At 36.8% G+C, this 27,950-nt stretch overlaps 1 protein-coding gene across 1 annotated transcript in view; it reads right to left on the bottom strand.

The window, feature by feature from the left end:
• Positions 1-27,950, bottom strand: part of LOC139726173 (band 3 anion transport protein-like) — a 140,643-nt gene that overhangs the window by 77,378 nt on the left and 35,315 nt on the right. Inside the window, exon 2 of the mRNA XM_071637251.1 lies at positions 10,351-10,582. Within this exon, the coding sequence (XP_071493352.1) occupies positions 10,351-10,582 (232 nt within the window). The remainder of the gene's footprint in view (positions 1-10,350; positions 10,583-27,950) is intronic.

The following is a 27,950-nucleotide window of genomic DNA, read 5'->3' as shown; positions in this document are numbered from 1 at the left end:
TTTTTACAGGTAGGGTCAATGAACTTGGGAGTGCGATCAGGCTGCACGTATTTGAGGTTTGCATGCGCGCATTTAAGGGCGTGCTATAGTTTCTGCCAAGGTGAGGCGCGCCACGCAGCTGGAAGTTTATGATGTAACAGAAGGTTTCTATATTTGGAAATCGGGCGACTTTCAGCACACAATGCTATGGGTGCAAATCACTGATCTCTATGGAAAAACAAGATCAGTGGTGGAAATGAGCTGCATGCTTGGCGGAGGTCTGCGTTCTCAGAGTCCTTTTCTAGTTTTAAGATGTGTTCTTTTGTGGACTGGCATACAGGAACAGCATTAAAAAAAAAGTCCCTGGCAGGTGAAAAACAGAACCAATCAAACATAAAAACCTCTGTCTGGGTTAGATTAGCCAGTTGAGGTACAGGTACACTGAAACATGATGGCTTTTCCATAATGAGACAGAATCATGTTTAAGATTGTGACCATGGACTATTCAGCCAAGAATGAAATACGCTTACCTGGTTTATTATATGCGTGTGTCAGCACATGTTTATCACTGCATGTTTGCTGACGCAAGCAATGCATTACGTGCATTTCAGCAAGTCACGAGTTGCATAATCCATGGACTACATTTAAACTACCCTGGTACCTTTCTGAATTCCAACCAATAAGGGCCAAGGTAGGTCTAATCAACTAGTTTGACCAGGCACTCGCAGCAAGCAAGTTGCCAGTGATGACCAGAATGAGCTCAATGACTACCTCGTTCCAATCAATGAAAAACCAGCTGCTGCCTGTACACCTTAATATTCAAGGGCACCATGGCAATAATGTAAAGTGTATTTTTGCATTATACACTTGCTGACTTGAGAAACAGCCGGTGATATAACTGGTGCAAAGCAAATTGATGTCCTATGTATAAAAGCTCTATCCATAGTTCTTGTGTTCCTTTTGCAACCCAGAAAATAGAATTCCTTTCATGAGCTGGTATATTGTATTTCTAAGTAAGTAATTCAGATCTTTCCTAAGAAAATTAAAACAGGACATTTCTTTATGATAGAGGGGGAAACAATACTAAAGATCTCCAGTGAATTTATTCAGACCATTACCAAAATTCCATCTGTCATTCTTGGTACAAAAGGTGATAATATTCTTGAGTATGTGGTCTTTTATTTGTTTTTTCTTTAAACTCAATATGTATTTTTAAAAATGTCATGCACAATGATGGGAGACATTGTTCTTCAACCATGCAAAATCTTGTGATGTTTGCAAAAAGGATAGATCGAGTTTTGTGTACATGTGGGAGGGGGGGGGGGGGGGCTTCCTCACCTTTAAATTAATTATGATCATCTTCAATTCTACCCTTTCTACCCCAACTAACTGCTGGGGAGGGGGTAGCCTCAGAAGTGCATTTTTGTTGATTTTAGAAGTCTATAACTTTATGCACCTCAAAAAATGACTTTGAGATTTGTTTCTAAAACTTTGTTTCATTGGACATACATGTAGCTGTGACAGGTCACTTGGGTGATTGCATGCATCACATATGTGTCTGCACGACGCATATACATCTTCTAAGTCTAACCATCACCACGCAATTATCAAATTGATGATTCAAGATCAAAATTGTAAACATGGCATACTTATGACTTACTGGAAAGCCTATAGTAGGGATAGTCATCTGCCAAGCATTGAATACCAAATAGGCCCTACTCTTCAAATGTATCATTTGCTGCCCATATATGTCTGCCAGGTAAAGCAAACTTTGCATCTTCATTTCCTTACAAGCTTCAACAGCAAAGGTAATTTTCTCTCTCAATCACAAGAGACACAGGTTATGATGGAAACTAATATACACAATAACTCTACAAGAGTGTCATAACAAACATTTCCATGAAACCTGCGTGTATACATGAAAAATAAGTTAGTTGCAGACACTCGAAAAGCCCACATAATGGGTCATAATCTTATAATCCGTATGTGAAATTACTGTGTGATTATGTTCATCTTTTTTTTTTGTACTCTTTCCAGGATATCAATACTCTAAGGAAGAAGAAATATACAGTGACAATAGCAAGTGCATATATGGAAAGCTTAATATACAAGTACTTGGTATCATTACCTCATCATGACTATCAACCTCAAGATAAAGTCTTTGTCTAAATCAAATCAGCCTCCACCAGTCTTCCCAAAAACAAAATATTCACACTCATAAACAAAAACAGACCCATTCAGAGAAAGAAAGAAATCAGAGACAAATCAAAGGCAACATAGGGACATTTTCGTCGATGAATATTTTGCTTGGATTTTTGCTATTAGCTCCCAGATAGTTTCTTCGTGAGCCAATGTCCGATTTGAAGAGGATTAGGTGCCATGGGGATCACAGCTGTAAGATTAGTATGCAAGAGTCTTTTATTGCATGGCTTCTGCATCTTGGTAGAACGCATTTGTGATTGCACGCTGACGATCTTCCATGGATTTCACAGAACAGTCCACTTGGAAATTCATGAGAATTTGTGAAATGAGCTAGTCAGCATTCCAAATATTTTCTTCCCACCCTCACACCACATGTACCTCTTTGCAATGCATCAGGTAGTGCACACCCCACAGAAAGTAAAAGAGGCAGACCAAATTCATCCCCAGAATGTGAGTAATGATTATCATCACTATGATGATAATGAAGGCAATTCATTTCAGCTATTGCACATTGGCAAATTCTAATGTCCCCAACAATTTTTTTTTTTTTTTTTTTTTTGGGGGGGGGGGGTACATATTTGGAAAGAAAATCTAGAAGCATAACAAATGGTAAATCGAATCACTCGGTATCTTTTTACTCCTAGTACTTACTAACAAAAATATGACCAGATACCAGGATGCGCACTGTCAGAGGTAAGTCACTGCAACTTTACAGAAAGACCATTTGTTTCCATTGATATGAGGATCCGTTTTGCATGAACAGCTATCTCTTTTACAGGACAAGTCCACCTTCATATACATAAGGATTGAGAGAATGCAGCAATATTAGTAGAACACATCAGTGAAACTTTGAGGAAAATTGGACAATCCGTTCAAAAGTTACGAATATTTCAAGTATCTGTGCAGTCACTCCTGGAAGAGAAGACTACTACAGTGTATGATATCACATGCGTATGACTATATAAGGAAAATAAAAAGAGAATTTCACAAAACTTTACTTTTTAAATTAAACTGCACATTTCTTCGACTTGCTACTGCTGTATGTTGAGGGTAATATTATTCCCCCTGCCTTCTGAAAGAGAGAAGTCTAATGTTCTTTTGTTATGCGAGAAAAATGAAAATGTGTTGAATTTTCTCAATTCTTTCTTTATATCGTTGTACTCATGAATGTGACATCACAAGCTATAGTAGTCTTTTCATCCAGCCATGACTGAGCAGAAACTTCACAAATTCATAACTTTTGAACAGATTGTCCAATTTTGCTCAAACTCTCACTGATGTGTTCTACTGATATTGCTGCATTCACTCAACCCACATGTCTATGAAGGTGAACTTGTCCTATAAGTTTATTCCTCCCTCAACCCCACTCCCCCACCCCCCCCCCCCCCAAAAAAAAAAAAAAAATTGGAAGATACACCATGTATTCTCCACTCCACTGCTTGGCAATGGAAGAGTGGACAAGCAATAATAATGAAGTCAATGCCAACTGTTAAATTAAAATTGTCAGCATTCCAGCTATCAATTATCTGACAGAGCTAAAAGGTGATTCATGTCAGGGTGTACATGACCCATGCCAGACGACCGAGGTTTTAATTCACCTTCTTTTTTTGTGCCAGCTTGTAAACATGAATATCAAGTTTTAGGAGCACGAAATGTCGCACACAGGAGAATTAAAACTGATATTCAGTAGTCCATAACTGCAAAACTGCATAAGGAAGTTTTTGTAGAGGGAAACAAATTGAAGAAAATTATCTCAAGAAATTCTTTGTTTTGCTTTGTTTTGTTTTGTCTTGTTTTGTTTTTCTAAATATGAAGTGAAATCTGTAGTAGCTCATTCTGCAAGTTTTCCATGTTGGTATCTGATTTAGGGAACCAAAGAAAACATCACACTTTCAATATTATGTGCTTGCGAGAATACTCAGTTTAGGTCACTAACGGTCACTAGGCAGCCATGTCATCATTTCATCTGGATGAACGTAAGACTTGAATAGACTGATTTATATTCTTTGGATTGTGTTGTCTGCAACATTCATACTTTCCTTTCATATTCTGTTGCAAAATCAAATATGAAATAAAGCTGAATTGAACTGAATTGGAAACTCAGTTGCAAAATTGTGCATTTTTATATCTTTCATACCTTTTAAATGTATATACACTAATATGTCACAAAATATTAGCAAAAGGAGCATATCAACTGGGGACGGTGAAGACTTGAATAGACTAGATTCATATTCTTTGGATTGTGTTGTCTGCAACACTGCTGTTGTGTGAACTTCATACTTTCCTTTCATATTCTGTTGCAATATCAAATATGAAATAAAGCTGAATTGAAATGACTTAAAAACTCAATTGCAAAATTGTGCATTTTTACATTTTTCATACCTTTTAAATGTATATACACTAATATGTCACACAGTATTAGCAAAAGGAGCATATCAACTGGGGACGGTGAAGACTTGAATAGACTAGATTCATATTCTTTGGATTGTGTTGTCTGCAACACTGCTGTTGTGTGAATTTCATACTTTCCTTTCATATTCTGTTGCAAAATCAAATATGAAATAAAGCTGAATTGAACTGAATTGGAAACTCAGTTGCAAAATTGTGCATTTATACATTTTTCATACCTTTTACACTAACTTGTCACAAAATATGAGCAAAAGGAGCACATCAACCGGGGACGGTGAATAAAAACAATTATTTTCATTCACAGTGATGTGTTCACTTTATTGCAAAGAGAAAAATGCACAGGCAAATCATAATGGGCTAGTAAGGGATATATCTGGATGGCACCTACTTTGATTTACATATCAAAAAAGAGGAAGAAGAATAGCACAGGTCTGCCAATTAAATTATTCAATCTCAAACAGGACCCTATCAGAAGTAAAAACAACTTTAAATCTGCCCCTGGTTGACCACACTAGCCCTTAGCATCTCTTTCAGATGTTTGTACAAGTTCCTTTCACAGATTATCAGCTGAATTTGACTTCAAAGAACTTGCAAATCCATTTGAAGAGGTACTCATATCTCACAAACCCTTACCTTATGACCCCTTACTCACTTATCACACAATGCCACCTTCCCCTTAATCTGTATTTAATCTCGAGCCAACAGTAGTCTCATATAGCCCATACACTGTTCTTTCTTCACCAAATGACACATATATCTGAAAATGAATTATCAATGAAAAGAGATTACCTAATCCCTCTAATCCCCGTTCCATCACCAAGGCCTCACTTCTGGACTGGGGCACATTATTATTGCTACCTGAGTGGGCTTGCTATTACTTACAAGTATATTAAAGGGATCATATAGTTTTGGTTGAGACCTACTTTCAGGTTTCTAACATTTTCTGGTAAGATAATGAGAAACCTTGTATGAAATATGAAAGAGCATGTATTTCTATGAGGAATTCAACGTTTATTTGATGAAAATTTGTTTTGAAATAGCTGAGATATCCAAAAAAGAGCGATTCTAATAAAGTGTGGGACGCACACTTTATTACGATCACTTTGTTTTACTTTGTTTTTGGATGTTTCAGTCATTCCAAACCCGATTTTCATCAAATAAACTTTGAATTCCTCTCAAAATGGTATGCTCTGTACTATTTCATGTGTTTTCTTGATATCTCACAAAAAGTTAAAAGCCCAATTCTCATCTCCACCAATACTGTACCATCCCTTTAAACTCAAAGCGATAATTGGGTGCTTATGAAAAAGCTTGATAATTCTAAGCAAAGTGCCTTGGAACATTAAGAGATAATCACGATGCTGATGACATTAGCCATTCTGGTTTGCCCTGGACCAAGGTGAGATACAGCAACATAAAAAGAACATAATGTGGTCATTGTCCAACAGAGGTAAGAGCATCTACGTGCAGGTGCTGAAAAAAAAAGACAAAAACAAACAAAGGAAACGGGCCCTGGATGTATCAAGCAACACACACACACACACACACACACACACACACACACACACACACACACACACACACACACACACACACACACACACACACACACACACACACACATATGCACACACAAATACAAACAAAGATAACAACATAATGAAGTCACTGTCCAACATAGGCAAACATCATCAATGTGCAGGCACCTAAAAAAGTGAAACGAAATGAGTCTTGGACATATCAAGTGCGCGCACACACACACACACACAGACAAGATAAAAGAACATAAAAGAACATAATGTAGTCACTGTCCAATGCATGCAAACAGCGTCAGTGGGCAGGTGCCGAAAAAACAAGAGCAAACAAATGAAATGGCCCTGGACGTATCTAGCCATTGGAGCTCAGGTCTGTCTCTTTGTAAAACTTGTACCCGTCCCTGATCTATCGTATTGTTGTATAACCTCGGCTTCATTCTTTGGATCTGCCTAGACCTCAATAGACGGACCGTTGGAATTAGCATGCGTGTAATAGAGACGATCAATATCTCGATTCTCTGTCACAAAAGATCCATCAGTGAGGGCGAAAGGAAGATATTTCACGGGGATCTAACCATTTCATGAGTGTACACCAGAGTATAATATAGTATTCTCCGCATGGCTTGTAACTTCTAATCCTGCTATGCTCACCGTGGGCAGTGCATGAATACATCTTGGATGGCTGGACAGTGTTGGCATGTGTCCATTCATCTGAAAGATTCCAAATACTAGTAGAGACTGTTTTTTTTTGGGGGGGGGGGAGGGGGGGAGGGGGGCGGGCGGGGGAATGACCTCTTTTAAAAAGTCTTTGAAATAATGCCAACTCTGTGTTCTGTTAAAGTAGACTGTTAGGAAATGATCAAAACCAAACTACAGAAATATATCTGCTTGGAAGTGGATATAAAGTATGCCAAATAAAGCTGTGGATTTTCTTGTTTTCAGTGTGTTCACTAAATGTTGATGATGATCACAACGACATTACTATATACTTGATATGCAAGTTCATGTAAAACCAAAAATTTTAGCGTGCATTAACAATTTATGCAAATTTTAAGAGGAGCCACGATTCATGAAATCAATTAAAATATGCATGAAAGTTCTTGTCTACACTATGATATAAATTGAATGCCACTGGCGGTTCGCAATAATTTCATGCCACGAAAAAGGTCACTGGCTCCAATTTGCGAAAATTTCACGCTGCGAATATTTCTTGTTTTACGTTAGACAAAGTATAAATGTCACAACCTCACAACTCTCCTACTGGTTTACACATGAATCTTTTATATGTTCCAATTTTTGAAAAAAAAAAATCTGAAAAAGAGATAGAGTGTATCCATCACAAACAGTAGTCCCTAAGGTGCAATGATTTCAAAGAATGAGATTGATAGATGGTTATAAAACAGATAAATATATCATGCTAGTTTTCAGCAATATGTACAAGAGAGAGCAAGAGAGGGAGAGAGAAGGAGGAGGGGGGAGGGAGCGAATGAACTCCAATAGAGAATCCAGATGGAAAAATATACAAGGAGTCAGAAATAAAGACTGTTATAAAAGAGAATGCTCTAACAGGTGGTTCTGAAAGATGGTAAGAGGGAGAACGATGAAAGAACAGACAGACAGGACTGAAAGTGTAAGAAATGAAAGCAATGGAAGAGAACCAAAGAGACGGGGAGAGAAAGAGACTAGGTAAGATAATGACTACTGTAAAACGAGGAATGTTCGCATGCATTTTAATTTTGCGAATTTCGCGATCGCCAAGATTTGCAAAATTAAAATGCACGTGAAAGTTCTTGTCTACACTATAAGCATGGATGCCAGTGGCAATTTGGGAAAATTTCATGCTGCCAAAAAGGCTGCCGGCTCCAATACGCGAATATTTCATGTCACTGATATATATCATGTTTTGCAGTATTGCTAATTGGTGCACACATGGCATCGTTTTTTTCAGGTTCTAGGGCAATTACCCCCTGACACTTCCTCTGACCCTAACCCTAAGTAATCCTATATAATCATGAACCCAATCCTAACTCTAACCCAAACTCTAACCCTAAACCTAACCTTATCACTAACCAGTACTGGGGAGGGAGGGGGGGGGGGGGGGGGGGGGCGACGAAGGCAATTGTCAAGGTGGGGATGGAGGGGGTAATTGCCCTGATACACTTTTTTTTCAATATAGTCCAATGGGGAATTTCTAAAGGAAGATGGAGTGTGGAGATGAACTGAGGAAATCATCATGGCTGGTGATTTATGGAACTTTCCTGGCAGAAATTGAAGAGGACAGCTAGGCTTCCTCCATGTTTTGCCGAGCTCCTTCGACTTGGCTGACTGCCTATCAATCACCAAACAATAGGCTAAGGTTACGCTCTAGACCTTAACAGTTTTACCTTGGCTTACATTTTCTTAATTAGGATGACGCATTCTCCATAATTATGGATTTGTATACAGCCTCAGTCTTGCTGTGAGATGGCCCCGTTTACAGTGAGCGAAGCGGCCGAGCCCGGCCTTCATTTCAGTGTAAACGCGCAAAAGGCCAAATGCGGGGCCAAAATTGGCCGCGCAGTTGGCCAAGCTCTGGAGGTGGTCTCTGCCGCGGCCGAGCCCGGCCTTTTCTCAGTGTAAACGCAAACTGGGCCAAATGCAGTACCAAATTTAGTCTGGCTTCCAGACCCTCTGTCCGTACTATTTCGCTATTCAGGATATTAACGCCCTCAACGTCGAAAACTAGTATAGTTTAAGGTGGTTTTGTCCTGCAAAGGATTTTTCCTTCGGCAAAGGCGGCGACTTCGTTGCCGCCGCTGAGTCAGTTGGCAAAGGGTCTGGAAACCAGACTATACCAAATTGCGTTTGTTTCAGAGCCTTCTGTAATAGAAGGCTCTGGTTTGTTTACAAGCAGAGTGCCACTAGTACACTACGACAAAATATTGAAAGGTTTGAATTAAAAGCCTGGGCCGAGCCCGGCAGTGTAAACGGACAAAATCGCGGGGCTCGGCCGCGCAATTGAGGCCGGGCTCGGCCGCGGCTCGGCCCAGCCCCGCACTGTAAACGGGGTCATGGAGATATCACGTTCCAAATTCTTTTAGAATTTATATTTCGGCACATGGAAAAACCAAGGTATGAGAGCTCAACTACTGTATATAAATTGCCTCAAAAGTATGTGGAATATTGCAAAATTATAATGCTAACTGGAATCAATGGCCTAGAGAATCTTCCTATGTTTGACTTACATGACATTCTTTTCTTTTTCAGTTTTCTTCCAAAGATATTATGGAAATTTGACTCGAGTTCCCAGTTGTGGCTTTTACGGTACTCACATAGAATGCCGGTGCACATATCAATTTTGGGATACTCTGGTCCAGCCTTTGTATTGCTGTGATAATTCAGACTCTTGTTTGACAAATCTTGGACGTAAATGCTTTCTGAAGTCTTTGCAAATATCTTTTATTTCAAATGGGTAGTACTGCGTAGGAGCATAGATCCCAAGGCAAGATTGCCACATGAAATACTCCCAAGAAATAATTCTCTTCAGACGTGTTCTTTGTAATGGTATATAATCAAAGTAATATGTACAGTGATAACTGTGTCTCCTCCTTAGGGGATAAGTTTTGAACACTTATGTGCCCTGAGTAAAATTTGCAAAAATTTGTGTACAAAGCAAGTGGAGAGCTTTATCAGACAAGTGTAAGAGAAATGAAAAAAAAAAATGTATCACTTTGGATTATGTCAACTTTTTCTTTTCTTTGCTTTGTGATGATGGAAATAAATAAACTACTGAATTGAATTGAATTAAATTGAGCTGCTCCACACCTAGATCACAAAGAGTTGGCAATTTGTCTTACGCTGTAAACCTTAATGATTAATTTTTTTATTGTTATTTGTGTCTGATTTTTTCTCTGAATTTTCATTGATTTACATCTCTGATTTATCTGTTTTGATGCAAAGCAAGATAATAATCAGGACATATGTCTCCTTTAATTGCAAGCACATATGGGATTTTTGGATTGTGTATGTGAGAGGATTAATATAAGAGCACAGGCTGACAAGACCTGGGGAGCATTTGTATTTCATGAAGTCTTTTGTAAGATATGTTTTCTGACACACTGTTATCAGCTACTGAAATCCTTGCATCTGATTGGCTGAGAGCAAATTAGTCAGACAAAAATATCTTACAAAATGCTTAGATGAAATGCCTCCTAGAAGGAGTGATGAGAAATGTTGAGCCACTTACCTAGAGGCCTCTGCTGGTTCAACCTGCGAGGGTTGCTAAGCGACCGTCTCAGGAAGGGGTTGCTGGTCCCCGTGATGTCCAGTGACATGAAGCGGGTCCGGGTCTTCGGTTGCTCCCCTCTTCTTCCTCCCCCTTCTCCTCCTCCTCCTCCTCCAACATCTTCAACTCCGCCCAGGAGTTGACTGATGGAGTCGTGATCGGCAAAGAGCGGAATTTGACTCTCATTATCCTCCTGAGTTTGAAAATAATGTTAAAAAAAGATTCAGTTTGACTTTTTATAGAGGGAGTTGGTTTTTGAAATCATCATCATCACCAGAGTGTGGCAACATAGTTTTTCTAAAGACAACATAGTTTTTCTAAAGACACGTTTTCTTTGCTGCATCTAAACATAAGGAGTTTAAATAAGCATTTTGATGAGTTACAGTTTTTATTAGAATCTGATCACACTCAATCATGCTCTGTCATTGGTCTGAGTGAAACTTGGCTAACCGCGTCGTCTGAAAACTCTTTTGCTATCGACGGATATAATATGTATGTTAATAATAGATCTGACAGGAGTGGAGGTGGCGTTGCATTTTATGTCTCAAGTTCGTTTAAATGTGTTGTTCACAGCGATATCTCCAGAATGGATAGTACCGTTGAATCTCTTTTCATTGAACTTAGTATTCCAGGATGTAAGAATGTGGTAGTTGGAATTATATATAGACCTCCCAATTCAAATATTGTAGATTTTTTAACTTATATTTCAGATTTGGCAAAAAATCCAGCAATTCGAAACAAGGACTGTTTCTTACTTGGCGATTATAACATTGATTTGTTGAAATCAGGAAATGATCATTCTTCAAGTGAGTTTCTCGAAACGCTTTTGTCTTCTTCCTTTCTGCCCCTCATTTCCAAACCAACTCGGGTTACAGATCATTCGGCTACTCTCATTGATAATATGTTTTGTAATGTTTTACCCCTCCCTGACTCTTTTATAATTCTTTCAGATATAACGGATCATTTTCCAATAATGACTTCCTTTACTTTGAGAACGCTTGTTAATGACTCCAAATCTTCATTTTCTTTATTTAAACGTAGAGTGTCCCCTGAAAAGTTGGCCAGTCTTGATGCCGCTCTTGATAATGCAGATTGGTCACGAGTATACGACAGTGACGATGTTAATTTGTCTTTTGACAATTTTATGAATATTTTGAATTGTTTTTTGGATGATATAATTCCTAAACACAAGAAAAGAATGGATTATAAGAAGACTCCTAGGTTACCGTGGATTACTAAATCAATTCTTCGCTCAATTAACAGAAAAAATCGTTTATATTATAAATACAAAATGGAAAATACTGATCAATCGAAAAGGAAATACACATCTTATAAAAATACACTAATCAGAATTCTACGTTTTGAGAAGAAAAATTATTACTCACGACAGTTGTCAAAATTTCAGTTTGATATTAAAAATACCTGGAAAGTTTTAAACCGAGCGATGAATATACAGAGTAAAAAAGTAGAGATTGATCAAATTAAATCGGATGATAATTTGATTAACAATTCTGTTGATATTGCCAATGTTTTTAATTCTTATTTTTCTCAGATAGGTGAATCGCTTGCTCAAGATATCCCGGCCACTAAACAAAACTTTACTGACTTTTTAGGCCAACGTAACCCAAATTCTGTTTTTTTTATTCCAACGAATAGGTATGAAATTATTGATATAGTTTCTTCTGTTAAAAATAAGCGCAGTTCCGGTTATGATGGTATTGATAATTGCATTCTTAAAGGAGTCATATCTGCAATTGCAGACCCTTTGACTCATATCTTTAATTTATCAATTTCTCATGGTATATTTCCTGATAAAATGAAATTGGCGAAAGTAATACCAATATATAAGAAGGGTGACAAACTGGATATCAGTAATTATCGCCCAATTTCTTTATTATCTTCATTGTCTAAAGTATTAGAAAAAATAATTTATATTAGAATTATTAAATTTCTTAATTTGCATAAAATTTTTACAAAGTCTCAGTTTGGATTTCGAGAAAAACATAGCACTATTCATGCAATTCTTCATTTCGTTGATAACGTGGTTAACGCAATTGACAACCATGCTCATTTAATTAGTATTTTTTTGGACTTCTCCAAGGCCTTCGATACAATCAATCATAACATTTTACTTTATAAGTTATCGCATTATGGAATACGTGGGAAGGCCTTGGAGTGGCTTAAGAGTTACTTAGGTAATAGAAAACAGTTTGTTACTATTAAAGATAATAATTCAGTTATAAGAGATGTTAAGTGTGGTGTTCCTCAGGGAAGTTTATTAGGACCGTTGCTATTCATAGTATATATCAATGACTTTTCTTCTGTTTCTGAAATACTTTCTTTTATTCATTTTGCAGATGATACCACTGTTATTTTTGCTCACAACGATGTTGATATTTTAGTCCAAAAAGTTAACACAGAACTGTTAAAAGTTACTAATTGGGTCAGGGCTAATAAATTATCATTGAATGTTCAAAAAACAAAATATATGCTTTTCAGTAATACTGTCGAAGCACTAAATTCTAACATAGTTTTAGATGATATTAATTTAGAAAGTGTATTAGATTTTAAATTTCTTGGTATAATTGTTGACAATAAACTGTCTTGGAAAACACATATTGATCATATATGTAAAATTATTTCACGTAATATAGGTGTTTTGAACAGATTGAAATTTTATATTCCTCAAAAGTCATTACTCATGTTATACTCCACTTTGATACTGCCTTATTTGAATTATGGAATTTTGGCTTGGGGTAATACTCATCAGACCCTCTTGAATAGAGTGTTGTTACTGCAGAAAAAAGCCCTCCGTATTATTTGTCATTCTCCTACACGTTCACATACAAATTTACTGTTTGCGTCTAATAAGCTACTAAAAATAAATGAGTTGTTTTTATTGAACTTAGGTCAATTTATGTACATGTTTAATAACAGATCACTTCCATCTATTTTTGATTCAATGTTCCTTAAAAACCAATCATTTCACTCCTATCCCACCCGACGTTCAAATGAATTTCATTTACCTTTTTTCCGAACAATTTTAGGGAAAAATTCATTTATCTACACTGGTCCAAACTATTGGAATTCTTTGAACCACGATATAAAAACAGCTCCCTCTTTGTATTCATTTCAAAGAAAATTAAAAGCCTATCTTTTGCGATTTTACAATAACATTTGTCATGAATCGGATTAGTTTTACACGTTATTCATTTTGATACCCCTTTCATAAAATCCGCATAGTTGCTTACACATTGTCGCTTGTACTAGCTGACCACCGCCAAGTTCGTGAATAAAGTTTTGGGTTAAGTTAGTCATGCAGTTGATGGATTTTTCTTCGGGATCTGCACTCTATACGCTTATACAATGAGGGATTGTTATTTTTTTTTCCGTCCGGTCTTGTCTCTGTCTTGTTTTTGTTTTCCATCGTCCAGCCCTCGTGTATCGTTATCTCCGTTGTGCTAGTCTTACTTCCTGTCGTAGTCTGTCTTTTGCGGGTTTTTTAGCCTCGTCGATGTCCCAGTGTCGTTTTATGTTCGTTTATATGTTAATGTTGTCATTTTGTGATTTTCTTCCTTTTCTGTCTGACTCTTTATGGGCTTCCATTTCTAATTCTATTTTGTCAATGTTTTTAAACATTTTTTCCTCTTTTTTTTCTCTGCTGTTACAACTATTTTCGCTGTTGTTGCTTCAGATATTTTCGTTGCTGTCCTGATGCCGATAATTATTACCAATAATTTCAATGATTCTTTCTCTCCTGAGGGGCCCACACTCTACAAGCTTCGTCTTTTCAGTGGGTCCCTCCGTTTTTCGCCTTGTGTACGTTGATATTCAACTTTACTTTACTTTGATTTACTTCAGGCATTGAAATGTATCTTTACTGCAAGCATACAAGTACTGTTTTACTCTGTTAAACTCACTTTGATTGTTTGTTTGTTTGTTTGTTTGTTTGTTTTTTGTTGGTACGATTCTTATCACTGAAGAAAGAGTGATGTATGTTATGTTATTTTTTTACTGTCGAGAAACGAAATAAACTTGAATCTGAAAATCTGAATCTGAACATTTGTATGCATGTAGCCATGATGCATGGTTATTTATGCTGGTTATTAGGTGATTGTTATCGACGACTTCGAATATGTACCCATCTGTTCTTACCTGTTTTAATCATTTCTGGAATACTTCTTAACCTAAAACTGCAAACTGGATGTCACTTTTAATTGCAAGGCAATGCTCTCACACACTATGATACACTGTATGAAACAGGGGCGGAGCCAGGAATTCCGTAAAGGGGAGGCGTCTTTCTAAAATTAAAGGGGGGTGCACGCTCCCCCTGCACTTTTCTGTTTATTTCTCTTGCTTTACCAAAAAAATAAAGAGAGGCATGTGCCTGGTGCGCCCCCCTCTGGATCCGCCACTGTATGAAACATAACAAATAAAAATCAAAAGGCATGAAGAAAACTGATGCTAAACAAAGACTACGTAAATCTGCTTAACTTTATCAGTGTCACTTCTGCTTCTAAAGTAATTGACTAGGACTGTTGAACCAATGGTTGAAAAAGTAGTGTTATTTCTGCTTCACCATCGTAAGAAGTTCACTCATACACCTTCTATTGTAGTAAGAAACAGGAAGTGCTCATAGGATTTGGTAAAACCAGAACATCAACACAAAAATTTAACCATTATTAAACAAAAATGTCTCAGCATACAATAGATTATATCTTGTCAGTTTTGACTCATGAGCCAAATTGGTTTTCCTACACATTTCATTCTCCAAAGTTTCCCTTCAGCAAATAAAGCTCTGTTCTGTTTTTCATTGAAACACATTGCAGATAAAAGGACAAAATCCTATTAGAAAATTAAATGCTCATTGCTAATGGCATTCATCCAGCAATTCCAATCCCATCCAGAAAGAAAGGGGGATGGAGACAAACATTTGTTGTTGTTTTTTTCTGCTGTGGCCACACCTGTTGACCTGACGACAGCAGCCATTCGCTAATTGAATTTTCGATATCCGACTGTTCAACGAAGTGGCGCAATACTTCCCAATCATGGGTAGTACACAGAGAGGCTTTGAAGTCTGTGAGAGGTTGAAAGCAGAGCTCAAAACGTGCTTCCCAAAAAATATGAAAGTATCATATTTCAAATTGACTTCTTGAAGTTTGTGCATGGTTCAATCATGAGATGGGATGTTTCAGATATATGTAGCATGTCACAAATCTGTATTTCTCAGAAATATGTGGTCAAAACAAATCAATATCTATCATGACATCAGGGAAGGTTTTGTTTGGCAAACAACATGAAGAAGAAAATTTTGAGTAGCTCCATGCACTAAGCAGCTTGGTCTACAGTGATGAATGCTACCTACATAAGTGAAGCAGAGCGAATCAACCTACTCTTCACATTCAGTCCGTAACAATGGCATTAGTGTTGGTTGTTTTGGTGACATGACATTTGCTCCTCCGATAGTTGCTCCGCTCTTATCTTCTCAAGGACTTAGAATTAAGGGTTAGGGTTGTGATGGGTCTAAGGTTTAGTTTGACATCAGGATTAGGATTAGGATAAGATGTTTGTGGATAGAATTTACATTTGGCTTAGTGTGGAGATATTTCATGGGAGCAATTGTCGAAGGAGCAAATGTTATGGAATGTTTGTTTCAGGCATAAATATCATAATAACAACAATTCTTGTTTATACCACACTACATCTTCTTTCTTCTCACAATGTACATATGAAAATGCATATCATGAAACATAAATCAAACATATCTACTGGGTCTGAACAAAATTTCATAGATGATGGAAATAATAATTGTGGTAAACATATATAAAGCAGATGTAATGCTCACAATTAAGAAAACAATGTGCTCCTATCTAAATTGAGTGTCTTTATAAAGTTATATTCTTTGTGCCAAGGCACACAGCTCTAATTTGCTCAGCTTTTTTTTTTAAAATCAGCATTCTGTAATCTCCGTAAACTTGATATAGTTGTAAAGTTTCTATCATTTCTATCTTAGCAATGTGCATTGGTCAAACAGGGAGGGATAAGGGGATTATATAATCTCTATATTCATTGACAAAAAGTTTCTAATACATCTGTGCCAAATGGGCAAAGGAAGCACTCCTACCAATTGAGCAAAGCACAGAGAGGGTAAACTCTACTCCCTCGGATGGTTTCGTCAACTTCAGGTTTATATTAAACATTTTTGATGAGACAATGAGAAACCTCTTATGAAATATGAAAGAGCATGTAATTCCAAGAGGGATTCAATGTTTATTTGATGAAAATTGGTTTTGTAATGGCAGAGATATCCAAAACAGAGCAATCCTAATAAAAGGTTGGGCCCACCTTTTATAGGGATTGCTGTTTTCCTTTGTTTGTTTGTTTGTTTTTTTGATGTTTCAGCCACTCCAAAACCTATTTTCATCTGATTAAGCATTGGATTCCTCATACAGTTGTAGAATGGTATACTCTGTATCATTTCATTAGTGGTGTCTTGGTATCTCGCAAATAAGTTAGAATACCAATTCTCATCTATGCCAATACTACCTATACCATCCCTTTTAACACCTGGGTGACAAATGACACTGTTGTACTGTTGTTTAACATTTTCACAATGTACTTTCACAATGTTGCATTCATATGAAAGATACAGGTTGTAATACCTGCATATTTGTATCAAAAGTGTCCTTCAATTTTCCTTCAAGGGAATAGTTATATGAATTCAAGGGTACAGTTATACGAATTGAACTCTGACAATGACAATGACTTTGGCAATGAACTGTGGCTACCATCAGAGTTAAACAGAGCGTAATAATGAATGAATACAGGAAATGGTTGGGAATATTTACCAGCAACAATATTTTTTTTTTTTTTGGGGGGGGGGGAGGGGGAGAGGGGGGCTTAGGGTGAAGTCCTTTGATGAATGACAGATGCTTCCCAATCAATCATTCAACCAAACAAAACAAAAACATTTTTTTTTTTTTTTAGAAGCATCACTGTTTCGACATTGACCTCATGTTAAGTACTTTAATGCTTGTAAATTGCAAAATGTTGTAATATCACTTGCATAAGAACTGTATTTCTGGAGCATCATATGACAGTGGAGAAGGGATGGACGGAATTCAGGTGATGTATTTATCAAAACTTATTGGGCAGAGGATTACATGGCACTTCTTGCTATGCTCTCTAAATTTGGCAAGCCAGAGAAGCTCAAATTACTCAGTCTTGGTGAAGATTTTCCACCTATCGGCCCTATGTGTAATGTAAAATCATGCAGACCATTTGTGGCTATTCAACCACAATTGAGTTGTGCACTATAAAAACACATGAAAAATATCTATTTTTTTTTTCATCTTAGGATTACCTGTACAGCGACAGTCCCAGCTCATTTGAAGAGCATCTTAAAGTCTAAGGGATTCTTCTTTTTTTTTCTTTCATTTCCTCTATAAACAATTTTAGTTACCGTTATGGCTGGAGTCAAACAACCATCCCTCCAATACGTGACACATTTTGTTTGAAATTCATTGGGGAAATGTTGCATGTGAAGCTGAATTCTATTGTCTAGGTTCTGTGTTGGGGTGAGGGCTTTGTCGCGTTAAAAGAGTGAGTAAATGTACTTATCAACGGTTCAATTTTAGTGCTTACTGCCACCTGGTGAAGGATTTAGTCTTAAAATTTGACAGGTGAAGGCTTAATACTTTTGTTCAATCTTTGCAGAGGATGTTTTGAGTTAAGGTGTGGGACATGACTCCTGACCACATGTAAGGATACTGATTGACTTCAAATGCCAGTGCTGGGAGTTTGACAAGGTGTCAGATATAAACCTGGACAGCATTTGTGAGAGTTACGTGTACATAGGGCTCAGATTCATTATACTGGTATACAATTTCCTTTATCAAGACTGTCGAGGTGTAGATATAACCATGCCAGCATTTCTTATAGCACTTTTGTCCTGGGCTACCTCCATTTCTTATGTCAAAGGAGATTTTATTTTTCTCTTCCTCGTCACAGAAAGGGATTCTGAACGGCAAATCAGTATATCAAATTAGCAGCACAAATGTCTGCTCAAGAAAGAAACGAGAAGACTTAAAGGGACTGTACAGTTCTTGTTGAGGTGAGGATTTAGCTTTTAACATTTTGCGAGATATTCAGAAACCACTCTATGAAATGTTACAGAGAGTACAATTCTAAGGGGAATCATAAGTTTATATGACGACAATCGGTTTTGAAATGGCTGAGATATCCAAAAACAAGGTAAATCAAGGATATCCTAATAAAAGGCATGGCCTGTCGCATTTTATTATTATCATCACTTTTTTTTGGATATCTCACCCATTTGGAAACCGATTTTCATTAAATAAACGTTGAATCCTTCTTAAAATATCATACTCTTTCATATTTCGTAAGAGGTTTCTCATTATCTCACTTAGGAATGTTATAAACGTGAATCCTCACCTCAACCAGTACTGTACAGTCCCTTTAAAAGCCATTTTGGAGTTAGATCATTTGCACATGGGTGCACATGACCCTTTTTTTTTTTCTTAGTTAGTTAGGCACTTCAATAGATTTCAAAGTGACATAATGTATTTACAACGTTGGCTAACGTTTACAGTTTTATCAATCACATTCAAAACAAAGGACGATTAACTTGCATAAACCAGGTGACCAGAATGGTCTGTCAATGAACAGTTGGGAGAGCATCCATTTCATTAGTATGAATCAACTGTATCAACACATGTTTGTTTGTTTGTTTGTTTGTTTGTTTGTTTGTTTGTTTGTTTGTTTTTTAGTTGATATTGCCACATACTACTTTTTCTGTCATGTGGATGTGCTATTAAGAATCATTTATAGGGATTACTTGAATAATCATTACATCACAGATGCTATCCTCAGTAAATTTAAAAGAATAACACTCCCTGTCGTTACAAATGACCTTTTTCTGCTCATGTGCAACATGGAATCCTGAGCTGGCTTTTTCTTTAAATGTACAGGGTACATTTGTAGCTACAACTTATAGGGGTGCTGGTCACAGACTATGATTCATTATTGGCATCCAACAATGAGTTTCTTTTCATTTCCTGCTCGTCTCGGAAAATTAGATTGTACATTGTCAGGGCGGGTGGCATGAAAAGGACACCCTTTTGTCTTACCTGCTCTGAAGTGTTGCCAGAACTCATGTTTTCCTCTCAAAAAATAATCCTGGCACTAGAAAAAAAAAAAATGTTCTCTTCAGCAATACCATGCACCACCACAACTGATGTTGAATCTCCTGGCTGTACCGGTAACAGTTCAAAGCAGATCTCATCCAACTTCTCTCAGTATTTGCAGACTTGTTTAAAGTCCTGGTATCAACCCATGATGGTTAAGATTCATGGAATCTCATTACAGAACGGCGTTTCCCGAAATGGTCTCTTCCACCTATAGGCCTACTTTATATCCTGGAAACAAAGCTTAGAGATTTCTAGTCCATCACACGATACACTTTGTGTCTATAGTGACTACTTCTTCAACAGCTCTTCCATTCAAACATTTACCAAGAAAAGAAAATGCACAAATCCCTCATGACGATTTTGTGACACATACTCATCAACATCCTTGAGGCGCTCCAACTTTCTCCCTGACAAGTTGATATACTCATTCAAACCACATCCTCTGGGGGCACACGTATCAACTGCATCACCTCAACACAAGTTTAGCTGAAGACGCTACCCTCCCAAATGGCAATCAAACTGTCCACGGGAAGATTGTGCTATACACTGTGTGTGGTACTAATTGAGGTAATGTCTGTATTCAAGAGAGAAGAGACACACAATAAGTCTTCAACCCCATTCAACAGTCTCGCACACTGGGATTGAAGTATCTGTGTATTCCGGGCTGACTGATCCACTTGTATAAATTGCTTCCAGCGAAATTACACATTGGTTGCAAATTCTCTATGTTCTCCGAGCGGCGCAAGTTATGTTTTTCAAGTCCTCTAGCAGAAATACCACATTTTTACATTCACAGCCAAACTTAGCTGCTGCGACAGCCTTTAGACATACATGGAAGCTTTTGTTAAAAAGCTAATGACAGCCTCTTCCTTTGTTACATACAACAAAAACAGACGGAAATGCTGACTGCATTGTATTTTTTCCCCCACACTAATCCTCACACTTCAGACAGCCACCGCACGTCATGTTCAGTCATGTTCGGCTTAATTCAACGATATCCTGGTTAAGGCGATCCGATGCATTTGAAGAACACCTGTCTGTATTGCACAACTACAGCAGCCACCAGTTCTCTCCCGTGCTCAAGTTTGTTAGAGGCGTTGTTTAGAGTGCAACGTTACTGTTAACTGCTATGTGCTCAAAGCTAGCTTCATCCCACTCACTATTCATGCATCGCACTCCACAAAAGGGGAAAAACAAGGGGGACTATTCTCAGCAACCAGACCCTGGAATCAATTGTTAGAAATCAATGGTGTGCATCCAAGCAATGATGACATAACTCAGCAGTGATTGCTACCAATACACACAAGCTTGCTAGCAAAGACACATGTTTACAATTTGCCTGTTTCCTACTTAAATGTCTACTCATTTTTCATTTGTAATATTCAATAATTTTTTTATTTTCATTTGTTGCTTTGTCCAATAATTAAACCCTACGATACTTGTTATTGTTCAAGCACTTCATTCCTCTTCAAACTTTTTCACAGTTTATATTCACAGAATAAACTCATGTAAAAGGCTGAGACTGATATATCGCAAAGAAATGAAAGTTTGGATATTGTTTATTGCTAATATTACAAAATTTGTATGTGAACATAGGAGTCAAACCAACCAGTCACATACTGTGTGTGCTATGCAGGATTTATCCCACTGCATGGGGTCTGTATGCTGAGCCTAGCTGAGTTATGCAATAGCACACCCCAAGCTCTCAGTTTCGCCCCTTTGAGCAGGTCCCAGGGGGGTTGAACGCACCTCCTCCCAATGCCATTAACCCACCCCGACTTCTCAACTTCTCAAACGTCTTTGTGCACCGCTGCTATAATCAGAGATCACGCAAATCGATCAATAGCGGGACCATGCAAACTGTGCATTGTTGTTTTAATCCTGAAAGAACTTTACCTCGCGATTCGGTCGATTGGGTGGATGGCGCTGTTTGGCAGAGGCATGGGTATCAATAGTGACCCACTTAGGCTTGGATTCTTTATTTCTAAAGTTGTTTTTTTTTCCTTTTTAAAGGACAAGTTCACCTTCATAAACATAAGGATTGAGAAAATGCAACAATATTAGTAGAACACATCAGTGAAAGTTTGAGGAAAATTGGACAATCGATGCAAAAGTTATGAATTTTTTACATTTTTGTGTTGGAACCGCTGGATGAGGAGACTACTACAGCTTGTGAGTCATATGCGTACAACAGTATAAAGAAAATATAAAAGAAAATTCAACATATTTTCACTATTTTCGCATAATAAAAGAGCAATTGACTTGCCTCTTTCTAAAGGCAGGGGGAATAATATTACCCATAACATTTATCGGTAACGAGTCAGGGGAATGTGTACTTTTTTCAAAAGATGGAATTTTGTGAAATTCTCTTTATATTTTCCTGATATTGTTGTACGCATGTGACATCTAAGTTAATCATACACTGCAGTAGTCTTCTCATCCAGCGGGTACTGCACAAAAACTTCAAAAATTCATAACTTTTGTACGGATTGTCTGATTTTCCTCAAACTTTCAATGATGTGTTCTACTAATATTGCTACATTCTCTCAATCCTTATGTTTATGAAGGTGAACTTGTCCTTTAAGCACTGGCCACTTTAATCAATGTCATTTTCAAGCACTGCTCACAGAAGTTTGTGGCATACAAGTGTAATAAGTAAAAGTATTTGAGTAATCATATTTGATGCATATGTGTATTAAAAGTCAGCTGTATAACAAAACATCCTACCACATACAGATTTCATAATAAAGCCTAAGACATATGGAGATATCACTATTTTTCTCAATAGACAATAACTGTAGATGTTTTATTCTAGGAACAACATTATTGTAACTATCGTTCACATTTTTTATATATTATTTAATAATACTTAGCACTGAATATACTGATTAATATTTTTTCATTTTTTTTTCTATTCCTAACTCACATTTTAGAACTATTTCGAAGCACTAAAGCTAGGTTTTTGCTTCACCTTCAAATGGTAAATAAAGCCTTTAACCAATTGAGGACGAGTCCCGAGTATACTCAGGCTGGTGTCTATGGGAAATACATGTTGTAGCAAAATCAGTCCACCCTAAAATGGGTTAAAGGATAAGGGATGTAGAAGAAGGCTGCAAGGTTGTAATATAAAGGAGAGCAGCCTCTCTGGATCTCCGTAACTTTCATCATTTATGACTAATTTTGATTATACTTTCACATCATTCTGTTCGTCTGATTTTATTCTCTTTACTCAAGTCAACCTTTACCTATTAAGAATTGGACTCGTTATATATCTCAGAAACAAACTGATACAATGTGTATTCTCAACATACAGATTTTTAAAAATTGCATATTTATCATTTTTGAACATCTGATGCATTACTCTGATGTTCAAATTTTAGAGCTGACTTTAAAATGAGAGTAAGTTTATAATGCACAAACTAAGGGACATTCTCAGCCATTATGTTATTGCCTTTTCTGATTAAAATGCACAACCATGCGATTAAAGGCATAATTTACCATTTGCAGATGAAACAAAAACCCAGCATTAGTGCTTCAAAATAGTTTTAAAATATGAGTTAGGGATAGAAACAACTACTGTAAAAATTTGAATCAGTAAAATTGATGTTAAGTATTGTTAAATATAAACAAAATGTGAATAGTTATAATAAAAATGCTTCCAGACTAAATCGTCTACAGTTAAGGTTTATTGAGAAAAATACTGATATTGTCTGATCTTTTATGCCTTATTGCGAAAGTTTTATGTGGTAGGATGTTATGAGGTACAACAAAATTATGCATATGCATGAAATGTGATATCTTGAACACTTTTAAAATCACTGCTCCTGAAGGTAAACAGGACCTTTAAGGCTGATCCATATCATCTGTTTGTTGATTTTATATAAAACAGGAACATTTCTTATTTCTGTGACTTTTTTTTGGGGGGGGGGGAGGGATGGGGGGTCCATTTCTGATTAAAAAAAAAATCCAGTTCTATTTGTTGTACAGTATGTCCAAAAAAAAAAATTACAATCAAATTTTTGCATTGATAACACCCAATATGATTAAACTGTCTAAATGCTACTTCAGGGTCTTAAAATATAACATCTTAACACTAACTTGCAGAAAACTCCATTCAATTTGGTTAAGCAGTCACAGAGAAATGTGGAATATTGTAAAGCATGTCATGAGTCTGATTCTTCCAAGTTTAGCACTTTAATGCTTTTGTGTGTGAATATAATAGACAGAACTTGGAGGGAAGAGATTCTTGACATCCTCTACAAAATTCCTCATTTCTCTTTGACCACCGAAGAAAATTGAATGGGGTTTTCTGTAAGGTGTGGGCAATGAGTTACGGTTTAATACCCTGAATTTGTATTTGGATTGATTCACTATTTTTAAAGATATCATTGCTGAGGGTACCGTAATTTTTTTTTTGACATACGGTATAATGCTCTACACCTTGAGCATAGAATGGAACATGGAGTATTACTGCAAGTAATTAACACACATTTTACAGAGAGCTCGGAAGAAATACCATTTCATCCATTTTTCGTTTTGTTTTCAGTCTATTTGTTTTTGCACTTGACTGAGCCACTTCGTGGCCGGAGAACTCTTTTTCTCTGCATCCTATCAAATCAAGGCCGCAAATAACGTGCACTCGAGTATATGGACAGATTAGACTTTTAAAAGTCATTGTAATTCAGTGCAAGAATCATTACTTTTCTTCTTCTTGATTACAGAATAATAACAACAACAAAAATTGTCTGTCTCATATCCAAAACAATGCACCGAAAAATATCTTAGTTGGAAATGACTTCAATTCATTGTATAGATGACATTTAATAAGTATGTAAATGAAACCCCTTCTATCTTATTTCTGCCATGTACTGAAATCCCACACAATATCCATTCACAAATGACTGTATTCAAACCGTTCTATGACATTTGAAGAAAGCTGAATCATCAGCAACAGGATATTCTTTTCAAGGAGTGCTCAATACAATAAAGCAGAAACAATCCTTATAAAGACAGACAACAAATATGACTGCATACACAGACATATGAATCCAATAAACATATTACTGGCTCTGGCTGCCTTATTGTTTGTCCTTCCACACTTTAATCAAACACTTGATTTTGCATTCCTTCTGCAAACCATGCTGAGGGGAGGAGAGAATTTCTGTCTGACAATTATGAATAGTAAATCATGTGCTGGTATGCTGGTATATATCATAAAAGAAAAGCAGTAACTTTAAAAGAATCATAACCACTGTTTCAAATAGTCTTTGTCTGTGCTGGTGGTTATGTTGGTACAGTCTCCATAAACAGGTAAAAAGTAATTGACATTATGCATGTCTCCCATATTCATTTTAAGTCTGGGTGATTTATGAAACACTTACATACCTGCATTCCACTGTTTGCGTTTGCAGTACCATAACATGCACATCTCTGATTGCTAAATAAAATCACATGTTCCAAGAATGCCGATCCGTTATTATGCGCAAGCCAATAACTTATGTGGTATTTTTACTTGAGATATCTCAGAAATGTATGAAACAAAACACAAACAAATATTCTTGTTTTATTGTACAAAAAAATAACCACCAAATGCAAGTGAAATTTTGTGAAAATATATCTAAGAATAGGCAAGTGTGCTTGAAATGAAAGAAAAAGAGATTGCAGACAGAACTCAGCGCACAAAATTAAATTGAAGAGAGTCTGTATGAGCTTCAGTTGAATGACAAACATCAGTCTCTTGTTATATTGCTATTCATAGCTTTGCAGAGAACACACATGACAACATAAAGTAGGAAATGCAGGGGATGTTTTGATATCTTTGTCTTTTTAATCAAACAATTCAGCTGAGACAGTTTGATTTACTCTGATTTGGTACACAGACTCTCAATAGGGAGAAAACTGCATGCACGCCGCAACCTATGAATTTGAAGAACTTAAACAAACTGGTGTAAAAAAGGTTCAAGGCTACAAAATGAACAATCGGCATTCTTTTAAAGCTGATATGAAGCAGTGCTAAATAAATATTTTTATTTCCATTTCTTTGAAAATAAACTGTATTACAACCTTATCAACAAAATGAAGAAAAAATGATATCTTTTTAGGATAATGAGAGAGCACCAAAGTATGAGGAATAACATCTGCCATATTTACACTTGTAAACATATCTCTCTAATAAGTAGAGGAAATGCATAATATTCATAAAGTAAAAATTTCTGATTTTATTGGGGGTGATTTCATGAAATCATGGAACTACAATTTTATTCTGTTACCATATTTTATTTCATTCTATTGTATTTGTCTATATATTTATTTCTTGTGGAGTTTCAATCCCAGGAGGGCAGTCAATGGAATTCAAAAAGACTTGAAAAAAATCTCGCAGAAATTCAGAACCTATAGCTTGTCCACTTTTTTTTTTTTCAAACCTTCACTGAGTGTTCTACTACTTTTTTCAGCATTCATTAAATCCAGTTTGTTTGGGGGGAACTTCTACTTCGAGATCCCACGATCATCTTATTTCCTGTCTGATTGTTGTGTCATCTTATAATCTGTTACTTCTCTGTTTGTTTGACCTAACTTTCTTAATTATGGACTTTTTGATAATGAAGTGGAGTTTCCTGATCCTGATTTGGAAGCAAAGCTTTTTCCAAAAAAAAAAACCCCAAACAAACAATTATTTCAAGCAATCAATATGTAAATTGTGCTGTGATGTTCATAAATGTTTGAACTGGTGCCACAAGATGGCAGGCTTACCTAAACATGAATTCACTCGTGTACTCATCAAGGCAAGGGAGAAAATGCGACCTTTATCACAACAAAATGAAGCACTCTCCCCTGTGGCGATCGCAAAGCTATATCCTGCTCTATTAACTTCAGATCACAAAGCCTGGAGGCATCATGTGATGATAAAACGATGAACATGCAACCAGAAAGACCGCATCGCCATCAATTCACCTTCAACTCATGGCGAGCGGCCACGACTAAAGCGCAGAGGAACAAATACATATTGATATTATACATTTCCTCTCACTTAGCTTTGTAGATTTAATCAGCATCTCAAATGGCCGGGGGATTGACGGAACCCAGTTTTCTCAAAACGTTGATACGAATGATCCACATTTTCGGGAGTTGTGCCGTCTCCTGGATAGAGTGAAAGAGAGCCACTTGGGGATCACAGCTGAGGCTGTTTCATTAACCGCTGAGGCCGGTTTCTCGATGAGTTATGGGGTTAGAACAACTCTTGGCAAGAGGCGCAGAGAAGGAGAAGAAAGCTGTGGACAAACACCCTCGCTGCACACCGCTGCATCGCACATGCAGAGCAGACATAATTAGCAAGGATATAACTGGGTCATTGAATTATAGGCTAACTGAGAGGGAATTGAGTGAAGATTATAGATTATCTCTCTCAAAATTGGTTTGAAAATTACCCCTTTCTTTTTTGCTCAGAATAAAAAAAAAAATATATATATATATATAAATATATATATATATAGTGAGTCTGTTTTTCGCAAATACACTGTAGGGACTTCACGACGATTTTGAGAGGGGTTGAATTTGCGATCACGGAGTACAGTACTGAATGGAGAAATGTATGTGTGCACGTCACATTTATGTCCGGATCAGAGTTAATATTTCAATGTGTCTTTAAATTCAAGGATAGCACCTGACTCATGAAATTCGCAAAAATAAAAACCTAAAAAAATATTCGTCATATACAGTATATATACAAAATTTTTTTATTGATTAAACCGTCTGAATGCTACATGTATTTCTGGGTCTTAAAATGTAACATCTTAGCTCTATTTTGCAGAAAACCCCATTCACTTTGGTTAAGTGGTCACAGAGAAATGTGGATCGTTGTAAAGCGATGGATCTGATTCTTCCAAGTTTAGCACTTGAATGCTCTTGGAACCGCATACTGTAAAATGAGGAATGTTCACGTGCATTTTGATTTCGCGAATTTCAAGAGAGCCAACACTCGCAAATTTAAAATGCACACTAAAGTTCTTGTCTACACTATATGCATTGAATGTTAGAGGCAACTCGCGAAAATTTCATGCTGCAAAGAAAGGCTGTCGGCTCCAATTTGCGAAAATTTCATGCCGCGTAAACATTGCGTTTTACAGTAATGTGTGAACACAATGGACAGAACTTGGAGGGAAGGGATTCCTGACATGCTCTACAAAAATCCTCATTTTTCTTTGACCACTGAAGCAAATCGGATAGGGTTTTCTGTAAAAGTGAGTAATAAGTTATAGTTTCTTACCCTGAAATTGTGTGCAGATTGATACACAATTTTTAAAGTCATCATTGCAGAGGGTCCCGTTGTAATTTTTTTTTTGACATACGGTATAG

This window comes from Diadema antillarum, unplaced genomic scaffold (assembly GCF_040938485.1).
Source record: "Diadema antillarum isolate AM-2024a unplaced genomic scaffold, OU_Dant_1.0 seq00000079_RagTag, whole genome shotgun sequence".
Lineage (NCBI taxonomy): Eukaryota > Metazoa > Echinodermata > Echinoidea > Diadematoida > Diadematidae > Diadema > Diadema antillarum.
Note: the sequence above shows the minus strand (reverse complement) of the source record. Positions and strands in the feature narration are given on the sequence as shown.